This window comes from Mesitornis unicolor, unplaced genomic scaffold (genome assembly GCF_000695765.1).
Source record: "Mesitornis unicolor isolate BGI_N332 unplaced genomic scaffold, ASM69576v1 scaffold15810, whole genome shotgun sequence".
Taxonomy (NCBI): Eukaryota; Metazoa; Chordata; class Aves; order Mesitornithiformes; family Mesitornithidae; genus Mesitornis; species Mesitornis unicolor.
Window position 1 is genome coordinate 4,500 of NW_010157759.1, and position 23,687 is coordinate 28,186.

Here is a 23,687-nt window from a genome sequence, read left to right on the forward strand (position 1 = left end):
ATGTCAGTGTGCTAGTGAAATTAACAGTTGTTCTTTTATTGAGCATCTGTTCTGCTGAAGTTACCCTCTTAGCAATTGTCAAAGTGTATTATTTCAGCCTGGATACTTAAGAGAGGAAATCTTGACTATGCTGAAACAAGTGAAAAAATTCTTGGTAATTTCATTGTTGTCAGTATTTAAACCAAATGCGAATGATGCATCCATCCAGTGACACTATCAGTACAGTCACTTTGTTCAGATGTCTTGTAGATAACTTTCTAATACAAATTAGATTGATGTTACTTACCAATTATGTAAGACATATGATTTACATATTTTTGCTTATTTTTACATGGGTCTGTGAAATAAATAGTACTATATATGATGATTCTGGGTTTGCACAGGTTAATGGCTGATCGGGTGCTTGTGATTGGCAGCGGAGGGCGAGAGCATGCGCTGGCCTGGAAGCTGGCCCAGTCCCCACATGTGAAGCACGTGTTTGTTGCTCCAGGAAATGCAGGAACAGCTGACAGTGGAAAAATTTCCAATTCAGGTAAAAAGGGGGGAGAACAGAATACTGTGCCAAGTAATCAGTAATGTGGGTATTGGAACTGAAACAAAACTGACAACATTTTTGTTGAGTTATCTCACTAGGAGACAACAATTATTCTTTTCTTTTACTGGTACCACAAATTATTTAAGGCACATATTCATTTTTTCTGTAAGTTTTGTTTCTGAATTTTAGAACTGCCTAGTAAAACATCACACTATTACCTATCTTTAGCCTAGCTTCTTAAGATAGTGAGGCTTATATGAGACTGTGTATTTCTACACCTCATCTCTTTCCACCCACTGTTATGCTTGAATTCACTTAATAAATTAAGCAAAATGTAACAGAGGAATAGAAGTCTCAAAGTTATCAACCTCTGGATAGAATCTTCTCTGGCGTCTGCCCAGGCTGCTCAGCTAAATTTAGCTACATCATACACTGGCATTGAGTAAATCTTAGCTCAGATGTTGAAATTGAGTTTCCTTATGAACTTACAGTTTTATTTTCAGAAGTTTTTACTCTGTTATAATAAAAGCAGCTTTTAAAAGTTTATATTGATTACATATAGAAAATAAAATACATTTAGTAAGTTAGCAGATGTATACTGAAAACAGTTGTGCAAACTGGAAATGTTCACTGCCCCTTCTGGACTCTGTTATTATATTGTTTGTTTTACTTTGCCCTTCATGGGCTGTTTCATTATTTTAATCGTACTTCTTAGGGAGACGTAACAATGACATTCTCATCTTCCATCTCTTATTTAGGCTTTACTATGATAACTTAATTAAATTCCCTTTTCCTTTTCAGCTGTATTAGTGAGCAATCACACTATTGTTACTCAGTTCTGCAAAGATCATAACATTGGACTTGTGTTAGTTGGACAAGAAGCTCTCTTGGCAGCTGGTAAGGCTGAAATAAATTAACTTGACAGTAACAATCAGCACCTCGAATTCTGCTTTTAAATGACCTCTTTCAGATCCTGGGACACACATTGACTTAATTAAACTGATGAGCAAGAAAAGATGGATTATCTTGTAAATGTAAATTGTAATAACTTAAAACATTTGGTTTCATAGCTGTATGCTGCTTTTTGTATGTTAGAAATCAGCAGGGGGGATCATTCAGGATCAAGAATCTAATGGTTACAAGCACTCTTACATTTTCTGCTCTGCTCTCCTTTATATAAAGAATTTTCTTGCAGTAGTCCTAACGTTGTTGCTGTATGCAATAGTACCCAGACCATCACATGCATTTATTGTAATGTGCAGTAAGATCTCCATGTCTTAAATAGCGAACAGAATTACCAGAGGGTCCTAACAGTAGTCATGGGGTGGTAACTGTGACAGGGCTTAGTAATGTAAAGAGCTAAAGACCTCTTAAAACTAAATTATGAAACAGGTCATTGGATATGCAGAACCTTATTTTAAGGATGAATCTGATGAAGCTGTTTGAGGCAAGGAAAAGGAAGATTTCCCACAGCATTCTCCTGGAGAAACTGGCTGCCTGTGGCCTGGACAGGCATACTCTTCACTGGGTAAAAAAACTGGCTGACTGGCTGGGCTCAAATTGTGGTGGTGAATGGAGTTCAATCCAGTTGGAGGCCAGTTACAAGTGGTGTTCCCCAGGACGCAGTGTTAGGGCCAGTTCTGTTTAACATCTTTATCAATGACCTGGATGTGGGGGATTGAGTGTACCCTCAGTAAGGCTGCAGATGACGCTAAGTTGGGTGGGAGTGTTGATCTGCTTGAGGGTAGACAGGCTCTGCAGAGGAACCTGAACAGGCTGGATCGATGGGCCAAGGTCCATTGTATGAGGTTCAACAAGGCCAAGTGGTGGGTCCTGCACTTGGGTCACAACAACCCCATGCAGCGCTACAGGCTTGGGGAGAAGTGGCTGGAAAGCTGCTTGGCAGAGAGGGATCTGGGAATACTGGTCAACAGCCAACTGAACACGAGCCAGCAGCATGCCCAGGTGGCCAAGAGGCTAGGGTTGGTCTCTTCTCCCATGTAACAAGCAATAGGACAAGAGGAAATGGCTTCAAGTTGCACCAGGAGAGGTTTGGATTGGATATTTGGAGAAATTTCTTCACTGAAAGGGTTCTCAGGCACAGGAATGGGCTGCCCAGGGACGTGGTCAGGTCATCATCCCTGAAAGGATTTAAAAGGTGGGTAGATGAAGTGATTAGAGACATGGTTTAGTAGTGGACAGGTTATGGTTGGACTAGATTACCTTAACAGTTTTTCCAAGCAAATGTTTCTATGATTCTATGAAAAGTGTAACAGACTGCTGGAATGGTTATGTGGTTTTCCTGTTGTCAAAACTACTCAAAGTTTCTAAAGATATCACTTGGTTATTTTCCTGGTTTTGATAATTAGGGATTGTTGATGACTTAAGAGCAGCAGGAGTTAGGTGTTTTGGACCATCTGCAAAAGCAGCCCAGCTGGCATCCAACATCAGTTTTGCCAAAGCCTTCCTGAATCGACATGGGATCCCAACAGCAAGATGGAAGGCCTTCACCAATCCCCAGGAGGCTTGTAGGTTTATTATCAGGTAAGAATTTTGGTACTGGAAATTCCTCTGTCAAGTTATCTATGCATTTGGCCTTCACCCATGATAGCTACCTAGAAGTCGCTGACTTTTCAACTGTTGTTCTTCTCAAGTAGCTACTGAGTGAGTTATTTTTGTAATTAGAGATGGATGGTGAAGGTGCAAGTAACTTAAACAGGTATATTTTCCTGTTCAAAAATCATAGCTCTTCTTCCCTTTGGTCAGCTTCTTCAGGATGCTAGTTAGCCATTTAAAAGGCAAAAAAAATTGTGGCAGAGAAAAATATTTCAATATATCCTTCTGTAAGGGCAAGAATAATTTCTGCACCAGCACACACAGACAGGTACCAGCAGAATGCTATCTGTGGAGTGATATGGGAGGCAATGGTCAAATACACTTAACTTAAGGAGGACACTCTTATTTCTTCAAGGCTAGACAGCATCTCTCTTACATGGAGAGAGAAATGTAACTGCGTATCTCTGCAGTTGCTGTGAGCGGTAATGCCTCATAAGTCACTGGGAATCCTTTGGGAGAGTAAGTTACCACTCTGGCTATTTTGGTCCAGTCTCACAGCAGCTGCTGTGTTCAGCTACACTGATCAGTAGCTGTGTGTTGGTTCCACGGACTTCTTCTCTTTGCTGTCATGTGCTATGTCTGGTAGAACCTAGCAGAACTTTTTTTTTTTAAATAAAAACAACCTTTTAACTGACTTTGCTCCGTAACAGCATTTAGTCTGTATTACTCCCATGTAGAGAAACAGGCTGACAACTTGTATGTCTGCAAGCACACATAAGACTCAAAAAGGAAAACTGTATCTCAGGTCAGCACACTGAGACGTGGAGAAAGGGAGCTTTGTGTGAGCTTGCTTTGGCTGCTTGTATAAATCCAGGGTTGAAATTTATCCTAATATAAATTGTAATGTGGAAAGGAGGAATGAGATGGTTTTTTTTCAGAAAACAGCTAGCAGTGTGTGGAATCAGCTCTTCAAAAGGGACATTTTATTTGACTGTCCACAAGCCGGAGAGAGGTGAATGGATAAAGTGTAGTTAAAATATGTTAACATTATGCTGTTTTATTCTTTTTTTCTTTTCCTTCTAGATTTAGTTCGTGTTTAAAAGTAAATGGAGCAATTCTGGGGATACAGTGTTAATACACTAGTTCTAACATATCCTTTATGTGCAAGACCTAATTCAGCCTTAACCTTACTAACACTAAACAGAACTTCCATAGTGGTTCATAGGATTATTTACTGTAATCTGGTGTTAAAAAACTATAAGTCATCAACTAATTCATCCTTCCAAACATATGACAGGAATAAAATAATAAACTAACTCGGGGAAAAGGGGAAGGAAATGCAAGGGGTTAAAGGTCAGTGACTTGTCCAAGGGTATACATTGAGTTGGTGTCAGAACCAACAGAATTCATGGATTTCTGGTTCACGGTCCTGTGCTGAGGTCTGTAAGAGCCCTTTCACCTCCAGGACAGGATGGGCTAGCGGGGAATGTATTTTTCTGATGTGTTATTCTCCAAACATTAAGAAAAAAGGGAAGATAGGAGGCACTCAGCTTAAAAATTATGGTTTCACTGGATGCGGTAGGGATGCCTGAATCTCACTTTTGCTTTCATTTAAAGCACAGACTTTCCTGCACGAGTTGTACGGGCGAGTGGCCCTGCTGCTAGAAAAGAAGTGACTATTGCCACCAGCAAAGAGGAAGCCTGCAGAGCTGTCCAAGAGATTATGCAGGTGGATAAATCTTTAATTAATCAGTGGTAATCCAATTCTTGGTGTTCTGTAGCCTGTGAGTTTGTAATTTTGGCCACAGGAAGCAAGTATTTTCAGGAGAAACTTGCACATTTGACTAAGGACTTTCTCGGGATATCATCCTAATTCCACATGTTTGTCCCAGACAGTGGGCAGTGAGCAGGGCTTTGCAGAGCTCATGACTGAACTCTCATTCCAGCACTGAGTCCTGCTGCCCTGCTTCTCCAACTTTTTCATTTCCCGTTGGCTCCCAGGGTCTGATAAGGTGCAATGTCTCTTCCTTACCTCCAAAGGAGAATCTTATTAGCTTTGCTCAACATACCAGAATTCAAGCAAGCCAGTACTTTTCATATGCATTATTACTTCTGTTAAAAAGTAAATAAAGAGAGGATTTAGCTAGCAGATGTCATGTTTTCTAACTGGGTACCTTTTTATTTTTTTGTACAGGACAGAATGTTTGGAGAAGTGGTTGTTATTGAAGAACTTCTTCAAGGGGAAGAACTTTCTGTATGTGATCAATGATGTGCTTATGTGCTTTTATTCTTTGGCATTGTGCTCTATGCATAAACACAGATTTATTCTTTCAAATATATATATTTTTAATTTGCACTTACATAAGTAAATACCCAATGTAAGCAATTTGATGTCATATGTTGCCAATATAATTTTCTTCTACATTAGCTACAAAATTGAAATTATAGTGATCTTTTAGGTGGAAAAATAATTTATTTTTTTTCCTAATGTGACCTAAAACATGTTTTTATGGACTTTTTCTTGGTAATTCTTGTTGCATCAATAATTTTGTGCTAATATTTAGTGCCTGTCTTAGCACTTTCCTTACCATGGATTACTTCTCAGTGGCAGGATAAAACTTAAGCGTGCATATTATATGCCACATGAAAACTGAAAATGAGTTCTTTGTGCAAGATTTGTCCTGCACTGAGAATACTTCCCACTCATTCAGGCCCCAGATCTGCAAACATACACATTTAACTTGAAACATATGAATAATTCTGTCAAACCAATGAAGACTATTCACATGCCTTCAGGTAAGCGTGTGTCGATGTGACTGATAGGTCAAGATCTAATTTAACAGGAAGGAATTATGAAGGCCACCATTTCTCTTGTTTATTTAAAAATGAGAAAGAGAGCTCAATGAATCCTTCACATCACTGGACTTTCAGCAGAATACATGGATCCTCTTGCTTTCTAGTTTTGGTTCCTAAATTTTCCTGGTAGAGCTGACAGTGTGAACTTCCCTTAGGACAGAACATTGTCACTGTTTCTGTGATGTCTGCATCTCTTAACAGTGCTTGTGCTTCACGGATGGTGTCACTATTGCCTCAATGCCCCCAGCCCAGGCTCACAAACGATTATTGGATGGTGACCAGGGTCCAAACACTGGAGGGATGGGAGCCTATTGCCCAGTTCCTCAGGTATGACTGTCCTCCTCCTTGGCCTGCAGTAACCACTCTGTGGTTAATATATCTCCTTTAGGGCCCAATCTTATTTCTATCACATAGGCCAGATTTCTTCTGTCCTTCAGGCAGCAGCACTCAATTAGAAGGTGTGCACTGGTTTGGGGTGGGAGACCAGAAAACAGAGTTGGGGCATTAACTTACCCTAGTCCTTCCAGGTTCTATGAGCTAGTCCAGCAAATGTCACCACTGTCTCAATCACTTTGATGTTGATCGTCAGGTTCCAGAAGTTCTTCTAGAGAAAATCAATGATGCTATCCTTCAACATGTTGTTGATAGTATGAGACAAGAAGGAACAGCATATGTTGGTAAGTAATCACGCAGCTGAAAAACAAGGTAAAATCATACCAAGATTACTTTCATTGTTAGGGGTTGCTTTTGAATTCCAAATAGTGTTTGTAAATAAATTTTTAAAAAGGTTAATTTTTCATGCAGTTTTAAGCCTCACTAGTTTGGCTTTTAACTCTTCCTTTGGAGAGAAGAACTTCCATTTTTCTCCATAAAACATACTGGATATTTATTAAGTATTTTTTATTTAAACTGTTGCAACCAGACTCTGTAGTTCAAAGTAAAATTTATACTTAAGTTCAGTTGTATTCTTCACTCCTAAATACAGCAATGTAAGTTTTCTTAAGGTCTTTGTCTTAAAGCTGTTTTGAAAAAGGAAGGTGCTCACAGTTCTCACAGCGCCAATGGTTGCTTTCGGTACTGAAGTCTGTCAGGATCCCATACATGTAAAGAGTTGGATTCCAGCCTGCGATGTATTCTCTGCTATTTGGTAAATTTTACAGTGCCCAAATCTGCAGTAAGAACACAGTGGGTTTTGAGCATTTTCAGGATGATGCTAGAGGACCTGATGCTTTCTGGGACTTAAATTTTCACACTTGATTTCTGATTATGTAATGAAAGGTCTGCTTTAGATTCCCACATGCATTTATGTGTGTTGAGTAGATATCACAGGATTCCAACCTCAGTAAGTTTCTGTTTCTTCATGTTTGTTAATAGCAGTAGTGAATTTTGGGTTGTTATTTTTGCCTGAAATACAGAGTTATACATCTATATTTATGCATAACAATAGTGCACTTAATGGTAAGAAAATCAGTGTCTGCGTAATAAATGGGGTTTTATGGGAACTGTTTTTTTCATCCTGTCAGTTCCCTCTGGTCTCTGAACACTTGCAATTAGAGGGCTGTAGCAGAAGGCAGAACACAACTTTCTGATGCAGAGAGGTTGCTTTCCATTGTATTCAGTCTAAAAGGTGATTCTAAAAGGTGGTTCCTGAGGTTGTTGCTAGCCACTTCATTGGTTATTGTGGAATTACTGTGACTGCTTGCAGAGTTCCTGCTCCTAATTCCTTACAGTTTGCAGAAACGCATCCCACGTTCCAAAATACTGTGTTGCATTTAGAGGAGTTCTTGAAAAATAAACATTTACATTCCTTTGCTTGGCTGTGTTCTTTCTGTTCAGGTGTGCTGCAAACAGGTTTAATGCTTACCAAAGATGGTGTGAAAATTTTAAACTTTAAATGTCAGTTTGGTGACCCTCAGTGCCAGGTGAGTGAAAGATACTGGCCACTTAAATATGCTTTATTCTTTTACCACTGACAGTTACCTTTAAGGAAATGTGTGTGATCTATGTCCTCCTTTCCCTGAACGTGCAGATCTGAATGAGAATTTCTTAGGCAATGTATGAGGTAACTTAAATTTTAACTTGTCAGCTTCTGTGAATTGTTAGTTAAAGAATTTAAGCTAAAGAGCTGTTCCTCATATTTTATTTTTCTGAACAGAAGCAGAATGAGAGGGTCTTAAATTTATGTTCCTTCTATATAATCTCACATTTCATGTTTGCAAATTTATGACTGTTGCAAAAAGATGCTGCAAATTAATGCTCACCTGTAGTTTCCAAATCTACTGGTATAGGGAAATACAGTATTTTCACTTTGGCAGATACAGATTTTACTCTATTTCAGTTTTCCCTGAGTTGAATTTCAACAAGTCAGCAAAATTAACCTCTATCGCTACGAAAATTTTCTGCAGGTAATTCTTCCACTGCTTAAAAATGATTTTTATGAAGTGATTCAAGCAACAATTGATGGCAAACTCTGCAGCTTCATGCCAGCCTGGTCAGAAAATAGTACAGCTGTGTGCGTGGTCATGGCAAGTCCAGGATACCCGGGAGACTATGACAAGGGCATGGAGGTGACAGGTAACTGCAGTAGGTTGTTTACTATGTCATTTCAGCATAGCACTTCAGTAGGTGTGGATTTACCTTTTCTCCCAGACAGCTGTACAGCTTTCCTCTGTCCCCCACCTCACGCTCTATCAGAGCCTGCCTTAATCCATCCCTCCTTGTCCTTGCAGAAGGGATACCAGCTCAGGAGGATCTTTTAACTGGAGTGTATGCCTGTCCAAAGTAGCACAGGGGCCAAATGTTTAAAATTACATAATTTTATAAAGCTCTGTCTGTAGCTGGTTGCCAAAATAAGAATGTAATGGGGAATTATGTCTCCTGGAACAAATCTGATGCTTCCATGTATTTCCACAAACTGTGCTGGAAAAATGGACCACAATGTTGTCAGCACATGACTGCTTTTTCCTACCTTTGCTGCCTTGCCAGGAGGCCATGTTATCTTAGCTGATGCCTGACCAGGTGATAAGGGTGAGACTTGAGGACCTATGGCCTTTAAAACAGGAACAGTGCATGCCTTCACCATCAACTTGGTTCCTTCCCTTGTGCCAGCCAGCCAGGGTCACTGCTGTGTAATAGGGACTTCTTCTTAATAGGGCTTGAAGGGTTTTTGGGAAGGTGGGTGTCTGGGCTTTAGGTCAATATTTATTTTCTGTGTTAAAATTCTTGTAGTGTAATATCTCATTAAGATTTTGAAAAATATTTTAAACCAGAGAGAACTGTTGCAGAACTATTTTCTTCCCCCTCAGCTACTGCCTTGCCAGTCCAACACTACGCCTTGTGTAAAGCAACCCAGACAACTGATCTCATATCAAGGCCACTTTATTTTTGTCAAAACTCCAGTTACCCTACATCACCCAGGGAGAAGGTCATGTTTTTCCCTTGTCAAGATTTCTGCTGTTGTGTTCTCCTTGCCCTTCCTTCTCTTTCAGTTCACTCACTGTATTTATTTTGTTTTGTCAGTGATATTCTGGGAAACTCTGCATTTCTGTAACTGTAAAAATCCAAACCTGAATGAATCCTTCTGCTACTGAGCTACCTTTCACTAGCCAGGCTCAGGAACTTGACTTTTTTCAAGTTGTTATTTATACCTTTAGGAGTGAGATGGTATGACCCCTCTGCTTGTTAATAACAAGAAAAGAGTCAAAACAAATAAATTCAGTACATTCTTTTATTATTATACTCCGAACCATTGAATTATATAGGTCTTATTAGGTTTTTCCTTTACTTTTCACATTGATTCACATATTTTAGTGGCTTAGCAAACACTTTATTCTGGAGTATTCCTTAAAAAATGATGGGAAAGTGTTAGGTTTCCATTGCAGTAAGGCCCGCTGGGGCTCAGCTTTGGCCCTGTCAAAGCAGTGCTGTGGCAAAGTAACACACTGTGCCTTCAGCAAGTATAAATATCCCTTTTACTCGTTTACAAAACCTATCTAGCTGATAGCAAGGGGAAAACTGTTTTGGTTTGCTTTTTCCAGGTGATGGCAGCAGTTCCTCCTTTTCCCTTTTTCTCTCCTCAAAATATGAATTAAATAAAACTCCTGAGCAACTTTACTTTCCTCAGACAGGAAAATATATGGAAACAGAACAGCACACATAGTTTATTTTAGCTATTGGATTTAGCTATTACCACCTGCAAGTGTCTGTAGAGCATTGATTTCAGGCATAGTAGGGAATTGTGTGGAGCGGGCATAGCAGAAGAGCGAGGGGAGTACTGAAGTAACATTAGTATTTATGGTTTAAGATCAGAAAGGGGAGAATCCAAGCAATAAACAACTATAAATTGTGATTTATCATAGAATCATCGAGTCATTTGGTTGGAAAAGACCTTTAAGATCACTGAGTCCAACCATAACCTGTCCGTTACTAAGCCATGTCTCTAAGCACCTCATCTACTCATCTTTCAAATACCTGCAGGGATGGTGACTCCACCACTTCCCCAGGCAGCCAATTCCAGTGCCTGATAACCCTTTCAGTGAACATGTTTTTCCTAATATCCAGTTTAAACCTCCCCTGGTGCAACTTGAGGCCATTTCTTCTCATCCTGTCATTTTGTACAGGAAAGCCTCATACAAATTATTAAGAATTACAGTTTTCAGCACCATTTTTCCCTGGTAGTTATGTGTCATCTTCTGGCTCCTGGATCCCTTATTTCTTTTCCTGTGTGATTTGTGTCCTTACTGGATGTCCCAGGACAGAGTCTTGGGGCCAGTGGAGTGGAATACCTTTCACTGGTAAGGTTTTTGGTACTGTTTCTCAGAAGAAGGGTAAGGTGGGAAGCTTTATTGTTGTTCTTCCTTGGCTGAAGAAAGAAGTTCAATCTTCACTGCTTTGCCAACATAGCTTGTCGTTTTAAATACTCAGAGAGTTTCTTTTGCTTTTTTAGGGCTGCTGCAAGCCAAAGAGTTAGGGCTGCAGGTGTTCCACGCTGGTACAACGCTGAAGGATGGCAGAGTGGTGGCAAGTGGTGGCAGAGTCCTCTCCATTACTGCTGTTAAGGAAGACCTGATGAAAGCACTGGGAGAAGCCAACAGGGGTGTAGCGGCCATACGTTTCAAGGGTGCCACTTACAGGAAGGACATTGGCCATCGGGGTATACGACTTCTCAAGCAGTCTCTGTATGTAAGCAAAGGCACTAGCAGAAATAGATGCTAGTCCAAAGTTTTATACTGTTGTTCCCATTTGTGTGGGCTATGAGAAAATGTCACTATTGCTGCTAGCGTGTCCTTTGCTCTCTGTAGGCATCTGATATACAAAGAGAGACGTGTGGAGGCTGTAACCAGTGATGTTTTGTTTCATCAGCTGGAAACATCAATTGTAAGTGGTACCAGATCAGGTAAGACTGGGAATAGTCTTTGAATTTCCTCAGTATATTGAATGCAACAGAACTCCTTTTTTCCCCAGGAGGTGAGCAAAGCATTCTTGGCATTGAAATTGAACTTGAGAAGCTGGCTGGGGTCACCACAAAGAAAGCAAGCTCTCATTTCTTTCTCATCACTCCCCTTTTGCTTAATTAAAAAATAGTTGGCTTACCATGGGGATGATTGCACTTTTTCAAGGTTAGTCTGGAGAACAGAATTAACTCTTGGATTAATGGAATGGTTTTGTACGTCACGGGACAGAAGGTATCCTACCAGCTGTATATATGAGTACAATATCTAAACCGTTATGAGAGTGTGGCTAACAATGACTGAACTTGTTATTTGCTCTTCAGGCTATGTCCTTTACTCTTAGCAGTGATCTACTGTGGAAAATTTCTGGTTGATTTTTTCCCCTTAGAAAGAAATAGCCACATAAAGAAAAAAAAGACAAGCTGTTAAGAGTTTGGTAAAATGTTTAACCTTTGCTATACACAATCCATAGGTTACAAATACAGAATAGTAAAGATCCATTTACAAAACCATGAAATATGTGACTTTGGGATCCATGCTTCATACAGCTGTGCATGTTTCTGTCAGTGGATGCAGTGCAGTCTTCCCCAGGAAATCATAATTTGCAGTACTTGCCTTGCTAAGGAGTTTTGGTGGTTTTATTCCCTTAAAAATGATCCTTGACATATTTCTACTTGGCAGGCAGTCATTCAGAAGTAGGAGGCTTTGCTGGTTTCTTTGACTTGAAAGCATCTGGTTACGATGATCCTATCTTGGTATCTCAAACTAAAGGCCTTGGACCTAAACTGCAGGTAACTTGCAACTTGACTCATGTTACCTCTCAAGACTTTTGAATGCCGCAGCCAATTGCACCATCTGCACCCTTCTAAGCATTATAAATACATCTCAAGTCTGCTGGAATCATAATTTGAACTTTGTAGATGATCATTTGAGTAAGATCTGTGCATATGTTATTGAGAATGTGGAGATTCTGGATATTTTGTGATGAAATGATAAGAAAACAAAACATTTAGCTGAGCACTTGAGGAACTAAGAACTAGAATTTCTGCTATAAAATAGAGGGTCTTTGAGACCTTTGAGTCAAAGCTTTGAGAAAGATAAGTTCAGAGGAATACAGGGAAATGATGAAATGATAACTGTCAGACTTAGCTTAATAAATTGTATTCAGAGAGGTAGCACGATTATTTTTGTCAGGGTACTGGGGAGAAGGATAGAAGAGAGAAACATTAAAGGGGAAGGGAAAGCAATAGATAAAGAACACTAATTACACAAGAACACATCAGATAAGTTGAGCCAGGAATATATATATATATATATATATATAATCAGAAGGCGGCTTTCAGCTATCAGAGGAGTTGGAGATCCAAAGCTGTCTTTCACTGGTCAAGCACATCAACTTAACTTGTTTCAAGTTGGTGTTTATACCTTTAGTAATGGGATGATATGGTGTGGCTGCCTGCAACAGCAGGAGACCAAACATAATAATCCAGAAGATCTTTTGCACTCTTACATCCTTGGACACCTCTGAGCATGAAAAAGTGATTGGTGCTGGCTCTTGTGAGCCTTTGTTCCAACTGCTTGGCAGAGAGACATTCCCAACTGTGTTTACACAGACTGTTCCTAAGACTCTTCCTTGGCCAACAAAAGCTGGCCGATGCCTATATGAGTTGTTACGAGATCAGTAGGAGGGAGATATTATAAAGCAACAAAAGGACATGGGATGTCTGGTTTCCATAGCACTTCCATAGCCAGCTAGTGAAAGAAATCTGGCTCATAACCCAAACCTACACTTTTAAGTGCTGATCTGTTACCATTTTGAAGCCAGTGGTAGTATTTAGCTGCATTTTTCCCTTGCCCATCTTTCTGTACTGAGTTTTTCTGCACAGGTATAACTACACTGATAGAGCTGTGTCAGTAAAAGGTAGTTACCTTGAAAAATTATCCATGCATATGCAATCTTTGTCCTGTTTCAGACCCTGAAGTGGTAACTGACAGAGAAGTATTGCACTGTGTGATCTAGTACAGTGCTTCTACATCAGCAGTTGGCACAAACAGATCCCCTCTGGTGTATACCTGTCAGTGTAGAAACTGCTGCTTGTAATAAAGGAGTGTAAATGTTGCCACTCAATAGAAGCCATGATGTCTGAATCAGGTTTCATTATTTGTGGGATGTGAACACCTTGATAACTTTTTAAAAAAACAAATAGCAGACTTCCTGAGGGGAAATATTGCTTTGTGAAGAACCTGTTTTTCAAGAGAGTTTACAGACCTGGCCCACGTTGTTTGTGATAGGAGATAGCTGAGACCAAAAGACTCCTTGGGGAGGGCAGGAGTGAAGAATCTCATTCCCTGCGGACTTGGAGAAGAAGAAAACTACTTAATAAACTGTTTCAGTTTTGCTGCATTGCCCAGTGAAATTAATAGGCAAAAGTAAAGCAGAGCACACAGTGATGTTTGAGCAACCTGATCTTATTTTTGGAAATTGCCAGGATGTTGTGACGCTAGGATGAATATGTTGAATATCCAGATAATTTGTAATTTCTTTTAGACACCTCTTATTCTGGATTTGACATAATATTCCAAAAAGCAAACAAACAAACAGCCCAAAAGGACTATTTCTAGGTAGCTGGAGCTAAAATTTGAATTAATGTTTCAAAAAAGAAAATAGATTTTTCTTTTCTCTGCAAGAAAATTTAGTTTTCTCTTGATTTAAACTAGGTGATGTACCAGATTATCTTCTGCATGCATACTCTACTGTGATTCTTTTCAGAGAAAAGAACATTTCTGCTTATTTGACTGATTAATATCTGAGTTTTGCATATTTCTTGTCACTACTGCCACTTTCCACCATGTTTTGCAGATCGCACAGGTGTGTAAGAAGCACGACACCATAGGTCAGGACCTGGTTGCCATGTGTGTCAATGCCATCCTGGCTCAAGGAGCAGAGCCTCTCTTCTTCCTCAGTTATTTTGTCTGTGGCAAACTTGATGTCGAAGTGGCTGAAACAATCAAAGAAGGAATAGCTGAGGCTTGCAGAAATGCAGGATGTGCTTTCCTGGGTATGAACACTCCTCTCCTTTAAGATTTGAAGGTTCTGATTTGAGACGTTTACTGGTGAAGTAGAGTTTGTAGGGAGAGGCAGTAGGTGGCATTGGAACAGTTGGTTTCTGTTTGGTGGAAAAAACAGTCAAACATTTGGGCTTAAACTCTTCCTTAAAATCTCTTAAATGGGTCAGCACAGAGGGATGGTTTTTATTATTCATGCACTTGGATCCTGATTCTTGCTTATTTGTCCTTGTACAAAGGAGAGCAAAACTGGATGCCTCACATTCTTGAGGTGTTAATATGTTTTCATTCCCTTTCTTATATTCAATCATAGCAGGGAGGTGCCAGATAAGTAGCATGAAATGGAAAAAAAAATTATTTCATTAACTACATGAAACTTTGTTTTGTTGAAGTCCTGAGGCGAGGTAAGAAAACAAGTGGGATTTTAAAAATATATCTGAATGCGCTGCTTAGATGTCATGTCTCTGCAGTTACCCTGGAAATATTGCTTATTTTAGATTTAAAGTTAAGAATAAAAATTTGTTTACAGCTCATGCTTTCTCTCACCACTTAGACAGGGAGATGGCTGAGGTGACTGGCATGTATTCTTCTGGAGAGTATGACCTGGCTGGCTTTGTGGTTGGCGCAGTGGAGCGAGGGCAGATGCTTCTGGGGCTGCAGAGAGCTGATGAGGAGGATGTGCTTATTGGACTGGCCTCTTGTGGGATTCACGGCCATGGCTTTAGCACCATAAGGAAGATTCTCTTAATGTCCTCCTTACACTACTCCTCACCAGCGCCTGGCAGTTGTGGTGACAAGACTCTAGGTACAATACCTTTCTTCTTAAAAACAAACCTGAAAATGAATTGTGTTTGGACATTTTCATAACTAGATGCTGCCCAGGGTTGTTTATTTCAGGATGGGTCAGGGTTAATCAGCCTTTGGGGTACATACGTGGACTTGCATCCACAGTTTTGGAAGAGTGGGCCAGTACTTTTTGCTACTTTGCAAGGTTCTCTGCCACAAAGAGCAGAAGTGAACCTGTTGAGAGAAGCATTCCCACAAAACACTTAATGACCTTTGAAACAAACTGATTGAATTGACACTTCTGTTTGCAGGAGACATATTGCTGACCCCAGCTAAAATGTACAGTCCGTCTTTGCTGCCTGTCCTTCGCTCAGGGCACGTGAAGGCTTTTGCCTTCATTGCTGAGGAGGGGTTGCTGGAAGGCATCTCCAGAATCCTGCCAGAACATGTCAGTGCTATTCTAGGTAAGTATCAAAGATGACTGACTTTTCAGCTTCAGTTATGACCTGAAGTCAATGCTTTTTCAAAGAGCCTACCAAAAACACTCCTTTTTCAAGTAAGCATCAGCTGACAAGCACCACTCTGTCATTGGAGAAGGGAAATTTAGGGAGAGTTTGAAGGCAGCTCATCTCTACAAGAAAAGGGATTTGAGAAGATCCTGCGTTCTGCAAGACACCTCTCCATATTAAACATTTTGACTCATGTCAAAACTAGAGAACTAATTTGCATTATTTTCTCCATGGCATGTTTACACACACATCTAATGCAATTTTATGGTAGGTGGCAGCTTCCACAAGCCACATTAGCATTTGACATCTGTGAGTAATGTAGAACTTTTTATCTGTAAGCCAAAATTGGGAACAGTATTAATAAGTTCAAAATATTAAAGAAAACCATATTGCCTGGATGGGGAGAGGGGAAGGATGATGTTTGTATGTCTGTCTATATTCCTTTAGAAGGAAATTAGAAAGGAAGGAAATAAACACAGCTTACTAATGTGGTACCCAGCTTGTCTGCCAGTGCCTGGAACCACAGAAATTATAATAAGCCCAAGGGACTGTTAGTTTTCTAAAGTGAAGTTGAGATAGCAAGTCTACACCATCAAGATTTCCAGGGACAGCCTAAGGCCACATCTGCATGAGTAAGGTCACTGTGAAAGCCTATCCATGCTTCCCATCCATGTGTAGACCACTCAGCCCTTTTCCAGTCTGCCCATCAACACATTTAAGTATCAATACTCAGTATTGATCCTTTGAAACAGAAAACCAGGAACTGCTTTAAGTAGTCCAAAAAGAGCCAGAAGATTGTTTGTCCCATGGCTCCTTTATCTCTTATGGAAGAGATGTAAGTCATCTGTAGCATAGTCCTCCTGGTTGATGAGGGATGATTAAATCTTAATTTGCCATGATTTCCTACATGTTCTCATTAGAAAGCCTAGAGAAGACTTGGCATGTGCAAATTATGGATAGAAATCTCCAGCTAAGCAGCACCTATAAAGCTGACTGGAAGCTGGGTTAGTGTCCTCCTTAGGCAAGGAGTGTCCTCCTTAAGATAGCAAGAATAATCTCTGTCAGGCTCTTGTAATATACCACTGTCATTGTATATAATAAAAGATGGGTAGCAAACATCTATGCTGACCATATGCAATTTTCAATCGTTTTCAGATGCTCTCTGTTGGAAGATTCCTGAAGTCTTTTGCTGGCTTTACAGAGAGGGAAACCTCTCTGAGGAGGAGATGGCTCAGACATTTAATTGTGGAATTGGTGCAGTCTTGGTTGTGCAGAAGGACCTGGCTCAGCATGTTCTCAAGGACATACAGAGACATGAGGAAGCTTGGCTGATTGGGAAAGTTGTTGCCCCTTGCCACACAGGTTAGCAGCTGTCCTAATGGGAGATGAAGACACTCACAAAAATTAAACAGAGTGTGGTTTGATTCAAAGTGTAACAGCAGATTCATCTGTCTCACTTGAGAGAGTTTTCCACTTAAGCATGCACTATTTATTTTTTAAGTTGATACAGGGTAAGTAGTTTTAGAGTGTGTCTATGAACTGCAAGCATCTCCTGGGAGGTACCAGTTGTCCTCAGTTATGTTGACTCTGAGGAGACTCCCTATTGCATAGTTTGCTTAGTTCACATATTTTTGCTGTTTTATCACTAGGCTGCAGGCTGCTTGACACGTTCACATCTAGATTTTATTATACAGTGAGAAGGGAATGACTTGTTGAAGTACTGTCACACTGAAAACAGTGTCTTATCTAGGCTTCTGCTTGAGACTTGAGTCTCAAGCATCCTTCTGATGATTGTCTCCAAGGACTCAAACGTTATTTTGTTGATTATATTTTACCATAACTGTGGTAATCAACCCACCTCTTTTCCAACCCTTTCCCAACTCACATGGATCCTGTGTAAAGACAGGATAGGCCACAGCTGTGTACAGTAATATGCAATGGTAAGTCTTCATTCCGGTATGTCCAGCCATTGACAAGACATGAGCCAAAAATCCCTCTGGAAGCTAAACAGCTTGGAGAGCAGTTTGGGCAGCCAAAATGCAGCCTCAGCTCTGTCGACATCATCTCTAGCTTAATTTTGCAACATGAGAGAAAGAGGAAGACAGGTGTAAAAGATGGGGATAATCCTTGAAAAGACTATACCATACCCCGGCCTTTGGAAACAATTTTGCAAGGGAGTAACACAAAAGAGGTCAGCACAACTAGCATGAGTTGCTTTGATCAAGTAATGTATGTTTTTATAGGTCAGTTAGTGCTAGCATAAGTTAATTTCTGGTAGTTTTTTCTCTTAATTGAAACTTATAGTTAGTAAAATACACAAAGTACATTTAATTGGGATAGTAAAATCTAAGGTATTTTGGTTTTAACTTTTTCCTTGCATATTTGGAGGAGGTTCCCACATCAGAGTCGAGAATCTTCTTGAAGCTCTGCAGCTGAGCAGCCCCCAGCATCTGCTGAATAACGCTGTTGTTGAGAGTCAACACCAACCCAGAAAGAGCAAAGTTAAAGTGGCCGTTCTCATCTCTGGAACAGGTGAGCTGTCATTTCTCACCATACTGAGAAATGAGAGGCTGGATTCAGACCTGATACAAGTGCATGCACTTTTGCCTCTTTTTTCCATGGACTTTATGGAGCCTTCTAAAATGAACATTGCATTTTAACTGGAAGTCAAGAAGGTGTGTTGTACTGCTTAACAAATGAGCTTTATTAGCACTGAACTTCCTTAATTCTCTTCTACTTGTGCAGTTGTTGAAGACAAGATTCTTGATAGATAAACGGGACTGAGAACAAATTCTCAGTGACACAGATGCTCATCTACTTCATGAATGTTTGCTCTTTCTTCATTTGAGGCAAAAACCTTGCTGCTCTCATCAGTTATGCAAAGGAGCCGGGCAGTTGCGCTCAAGTTGTCCTTGTCATCTCCAACAAGTCAGGTGTGGAAGAACTACGAAATGCAGCCCGGGCTGGAATTCCCACCAGGGTAAAGACACCCCTTTCCTTTGCTTTTTATCACCAACTCACAGCTACTGAATCTATAGGTCTTTATGAAATGCTTGGTAAGCATTCATGTTCCACTTTTCTTTAAAACTTTTACGTGGATACATGGACGTAACACAAAGCTGTCAAAGTTATTGGTAGAGACTGAACCAAAAGCTGTATGGACAGTGCTCACTGAAAGCTGTGAGTATCTTTCCTATCTCTTCAATGAGTGCTGCTCAAAGTTAGAAAGGGACAAGTTAGAAAAGTCAAAGTTAAAAATGGCAAGTGCTTTGATGATTTGAGTCTGAGACTGTAGCCCACACAGCTTCAAGCTTAACCTGAAATCGGTGACTTCAGGCTTCATGAAGCACATAGAATAATTTAGGTTGGAAAAGACCCTTAATATCATCGAATCCAACTGTAAATCTGACACTGCCAACTCCACCACTAAACTATATTGTTAAGCACCTCATCTACCCATCTTTTAAATACCTCCAGGGATGGTGACTCAACCACCTCCCTGGGCAGCCTGTTCCAGTGCATGACAACCTTTTTGGTGAAGAAATTTTTCCTCATATCCAACCTAAACCTCCCCTGGTGTAACTTGAAGTTGTTTTTTCTCATCCTATTTCTTGTTACTTGGGAGAAGAGACTGACCCTCACCTTGCTACAACCTCCTTTCACGTAGTTGTAGAGAGTGGTAAAGTCTCCCCTGAGCCTCCTTTTCTCCAGACTAAACAATCCCAGTTTCCTCAGGATTAAAAAGTTTTCAGCAAGCTTCCTCAACAGCTGAGTTGCATTCATGTTACTTTTTTTTCTGGCAGTACAAAGACTCATCTCTGGGAAAAGTTATGTCAAAATTAATTCACATTTTCATAGGCAAGAGCATGACAGTTTTGTTATCCCCTCATTTGAAAATTTTCATTAACAGAGTCAGGAATCAGCACCTACCTTCAGAGCTGGAGCTGAGAGGTGGAGTAGAAATAGAACAAGACTTGACTCCTCCCCTTACACAGAATGTCTGGCCAGTTTGTTCTCTTTTTAGATAATTGTATGATTTTCTGTAAGCAACTATAGACTCACAGGTCGTGATGTTGTTGATGAGTCATTACTATTTTTACATTAGTCTTTGGTGAGACATTCTTGAGTAAGAGGTCAGTATCTTCTGAGATGTTCCCCCTCATTTCCCTCACCACCACATTACTCACAGGTTTCTCTTTCCATAGTTGGCTTCTGTTTGTGCAGATTTTCTACACATCCAAGAAAGTATTTTGTGTGAAACAGATGGTGTTAACTAGCAAGTGATTGGGGTGTTCCCAGGAATGTTTGTATGGATGTGAAAAGTCACAAATATCCTGAATAATACACATACTTTTAAATCCTTAAATGTCCTGGAGTTAATCCATTTTGCTTTCTCTTGTTGCCCAAGTAGCTGCTCTCATTCATACAGTTGTTTCCTTGATATGGTTTTTTTATCTGTTTTAACATTTTAGGTGATTGATCATAAGTTATATGGCAGTCGCTCTGAATTTGACAGCACGATCGACCGAGTTCTTGAAGAATTTGCCATTGAACTAATATGTCTTTCAGGATTTATGAGAATTTTGTCCAGTCCTTTTCTCAGAAAATGGAAAGGTAAGAAATTGTAACTGTGAAAGAGAAACTAAAATACGGATGCTTGGCCTCACCAGGATTACACAATCACAGTTCTTTGTCTTTTGGTTAAATCTCCCACAGCCTTGCTGACACTGAGGATTGCATGTAAATCAGTGGGGCTGCCCTATGCTTCCATTCATCCCAGCACTGCACTGGGATTCTGACTGCACATTGGCAGAGAAATGCCTTCTGCTGGTATAATGAATAACAGAGGGGCAAAATCAGGGTCACAGAGTTGGGCTGTCTGCCTTCCTTCTGGGAAGAAGAAATGCCTGCAGAGCAGGCAGGAGTTTGGTTCTGTCTGCAGTAGGGGACAGGTAGCATAACTGTGTCATTTCTGAAGGAGCTGTGCTGGAAAGTTTTGCTGAACTCACTCCCTGCAGCTGCTACTTGGAAAAAAAAAAAAGGGGAAGGAGCTTAATTTCTCAATCCCTTTCCCTCCTGTGCTGTCCTGAGGGCTGCACAGCGCAGCAGTACTCTGATACAGCCACTGCAGACCCCTGAGTGAATGTGGCCCTGCTGTGGGGCAGAGCTTGCTTTAGATGCGCTCAAGGCCAGCAGAGGGGGGAATGCACACTCCCCTTTCCTCTTGGCTCTGGGCATCAAGTGCCAGCTCCTGAGGCCTGGCTCAGAATTTCCTCACTCACTATGCGGCTTGCACTGGGACAGGCTCCTTTGGAAATTATGCTTCCTATGAAAATCACCCCTGTCTGTGCTGTGGCTGTGCATCAGGCTGCAGTGTGAAGTCCACTTCCAAGCCCCTCATCTGCAGCATGAAGGCTGGCGGTCCTGGGAAGGGAGAGACTTATTGACTCTGTCTGTCCATCCACTGATGCAAAAGCAAATGAGATCCTTGGCCTTAACTGAAACACGCTTGCCTGGCTACTGCCAAAGCCTGCACACCTTCACCTGGGTTCGTGGAAGCTCAGTATTTCCTCAGAGCAGAGCTGTGCTTCCTCAGATTTCCTTAGAGATCATCACACCTTGTCTCTTTTTTGCCTTTTAACCTGAATCTGAATGTGCCCTGTTATGTTCTGACTGCATTTGGGACCATTTAAACTCCTGAGTGGTGCTCAATGCTGTTGTTTTGAACTGATGATCACATCTCACTTTTATTTTTAAAGGAAACTCAGTTCAAATTGATTTTTAATTTTTTTTTCTTCTCTCACACTGATGCCCAGGGAAAATTTTGAATGCTTCCCCATCACTTTTCCCACCAATCAAGGATGGAAATGCCCATCAGCAAGCCCTGCAAAGTGGATTTAAAGTCACTGGCTGCACCGTGCATTTTGTCCTGGTAAGTGTCTTCTTGCCTAACATTCAGTAAGTTACAAAAAGGAACTTGCTTTTTTTCTTTTCTTTCTGAAGGCAGAAGCAGGAAGAGATAACAGGAATTTGTGGAAATCATGGGATTGTTACCAGCATAAACAGGAAGATGTGGGGATTACATTGCATTTGTGGTTTCTTGATGCCCTGTCTACTTCTTCCTTCATATTAGGGGGATGAAGGGGTTCAGTTTCTCCTGCTTTCAGTGAACAGCCCTCTGAATCTTCTAGCCTATGTCTCTCTCTCTGCTGTACCCCAGAGTGTAATGTAGGTCCTCCCAATGGAAGTTGTAAACCTCTCCAGATGTACTTTCATTTTTCTGCACACAACTACACGTGTGCTCTCTGAGATCTCTCGTGAGACTTCCTCTGCTCCATCCACAGCATCCATAACGTTCCTGAGACTGCTTACCAGCCTCTTCTAAAATGCTGCCGCTATCCCCATTTTAGGAGGAATCCAGTCCGAAAGCAGTGATCCACCAGGAGCCGGTATCTGTGAAGGCAGACGACACAGAGGAGACGCTGTCAGAAAGGGTTAAAGAAGCTGAGTGTCGGGCCTTTCCCATTGCCCTACAGCTGGTGGCCAGTGGAGCAGTGCGGCTGGGAGCCGATGGTAAAACCTACTGGAAACAAGAGAGCCAAAGTCTCTGTCTTCAGGAGGAGACGTGCACGTCCTCTCTCATGGCCTTGGAGCCTCAAGAAAATGATGTGGTATAGCCAGGTTAATGAGTGGATTGATCTCTGCTCATCTTTCCCACTGCCCTCCTCCTCCCTGCCCTTGATGTGCTTCTCTGCAGGAGTATCAGTGTCACAGGTTTCCATTCTGAGCCATGATCCTTTTCCCTTGACTTGCAGCTTTAGTTACACTGCTTTTGCAACACTGGGGGTAGAAGCCAAGCTACCATTTTCAGATTTTGGATTTCTTTGTTCTGTCTTAGTTTTCGGTTTGTTATTTTTTTTTTAATCTGTAAAGAGATGCTGCATTACCAGCCATAGAGGGGGCTTAAGCTGTGAAAATGGTCTAGTTCTTCAGAGGGAAATTCATTCTTCTGAGGGATCAATTTTTGTTGGCTGCAACATGTTGCAGAGCACCAAGAGCTTCACAAAGCAACCACAAACAGGGACCATGCTGCTGCAAGAGGGTGACCAGCTCCTGTTGGGTGGATGTGGCCAGACATGTTGGGGTAGATCAGTAGTAAGGTCCAGCCTGGCACAGTGTGGATTTGGGGGTAAACAAGCATTAGGGACAAATGCATAGTTCTGTGAGAAGAAGTGAGAGCCTGCAAGGACCTCATCCTTGTGAGCCCCACCACCGTAGGAGCACCTCAGAGCACAGAGGAGGGCATGTAAATGCGCACCAGTGTGGGAGCTAGAGTCTAGTGAGCTGCCAAGCAGAAGATTCGAAGGCCAAAAAGGCAGCAAACCTTTAGAAGGCAAAACAAAATGAAACAAACTCCCCTCCACAGAAGACACTTTCCCCTGCTCCTTGAAAGAGAGTGGCACATAGATATTCCCAGAATTTCATTTTAAAATGGCTCTTGAGGGATGCAAATTGGGTTAGAGGGACTAGAAACATCAGATTTCAGGCATTTTTCTTCCTTCATCCTTGCAAGCAGCAGATCAAGACATCCTCAGTTTAACTTGCAGTAGCAGGAAAATCTCAATTTTCTTTGTTGACTGAATGATTGGCTTGATCCAGAGTCACTGCTGTTAAATGAAACATTTTTATGTGGAAGCTTCTTTTATATGGTAAAATCACAGAATCAATCATTTGGTTGGAAAAGACCTTTAGTCCAACCGTAACCTGTCCGCTACTAAGCCATGCCTCTAAGCACCTCATCTACCCGTCTTCTAAATACCTCCAGGGATGGTGACTCCACCACTTCCCTGGGCAGCCCGTTCCAGTGCCTGATAACTCTAAGTGAAGAAATTTTTCCTAATATCCAATCTAAACCTCCCCTGGCACAGC

General features: G+C 41.0%; 1 protein-coding gene across 1 annotated transcript; it reads left to right on the top strand.

The window, feature by feature from the left end:
* Positions 1 to 387: 387 nt before the first annotated feature.
* LOC104538206 (trifunctional purine biosynthetic protein adenosine-3-like) lies at positions 388 to 22,435 on the top strand. Its single transcript, XM_010181328.1, has 21 exons — positions 388 to 532; positions 1,337 to 1,432; positions 2,905 to 3,079; positions 4,709 to 4,820; positions 5,286 to 5,345; positions 6,149 to 6,274; positions 6,537 to 6,624; positions 7,784 to 7,869; positions 8,353 to 8,521; positions 10,893 to 11,124; positions 11,248 to 11,342; positions 12,079 to 12,188; positions 14,258 to 14,456; positions 15,017 to 15,268; positions 15,561 to 15,713; positions 16,914 to 17,120; positions 18,147 to 18,290; positions 18,608 to 18,738; positions 20,231 to 20,372; positions 21,575 to 21,690; positions 22,169 to 22,435. The coding sequence occupies exons 1-21, from the start codon at positions 388 to 390 to the stop codon at positions 22,433 to 22,435; spliced, it is 3,105 nt and encodes a 1,034-aa protein (XP_010179630.1).
* Positions 22,436 to 23,687: the final 1,252 nt, after the last annotated feature.

Bases quoted from the DNA above. Each gene is read 5' to 3' on its own strand.
- LOC104538206 (XM_010181328.1), top strand. From the start codon at position 388: ATGGCTGATCGGGTGCTTGTGATTGGCAGCGGAGGGCGAGAGCATGCG. The intron at 6,275-6,536 runs GTATGACTGTCC...GTTGATCGTCAG, and splicing joins CCTATTGCCCAGTTCCTCAG to GTTCCAGAAGTTCTTCTAGA. The intron at 12,189-14,257 runs GTAACTTGCAAC...CATGTTTTGCAG, and splicing joins GCCTTGGACCTAAACTGCAG to ATCGCACAGGTGTGTAAGAA.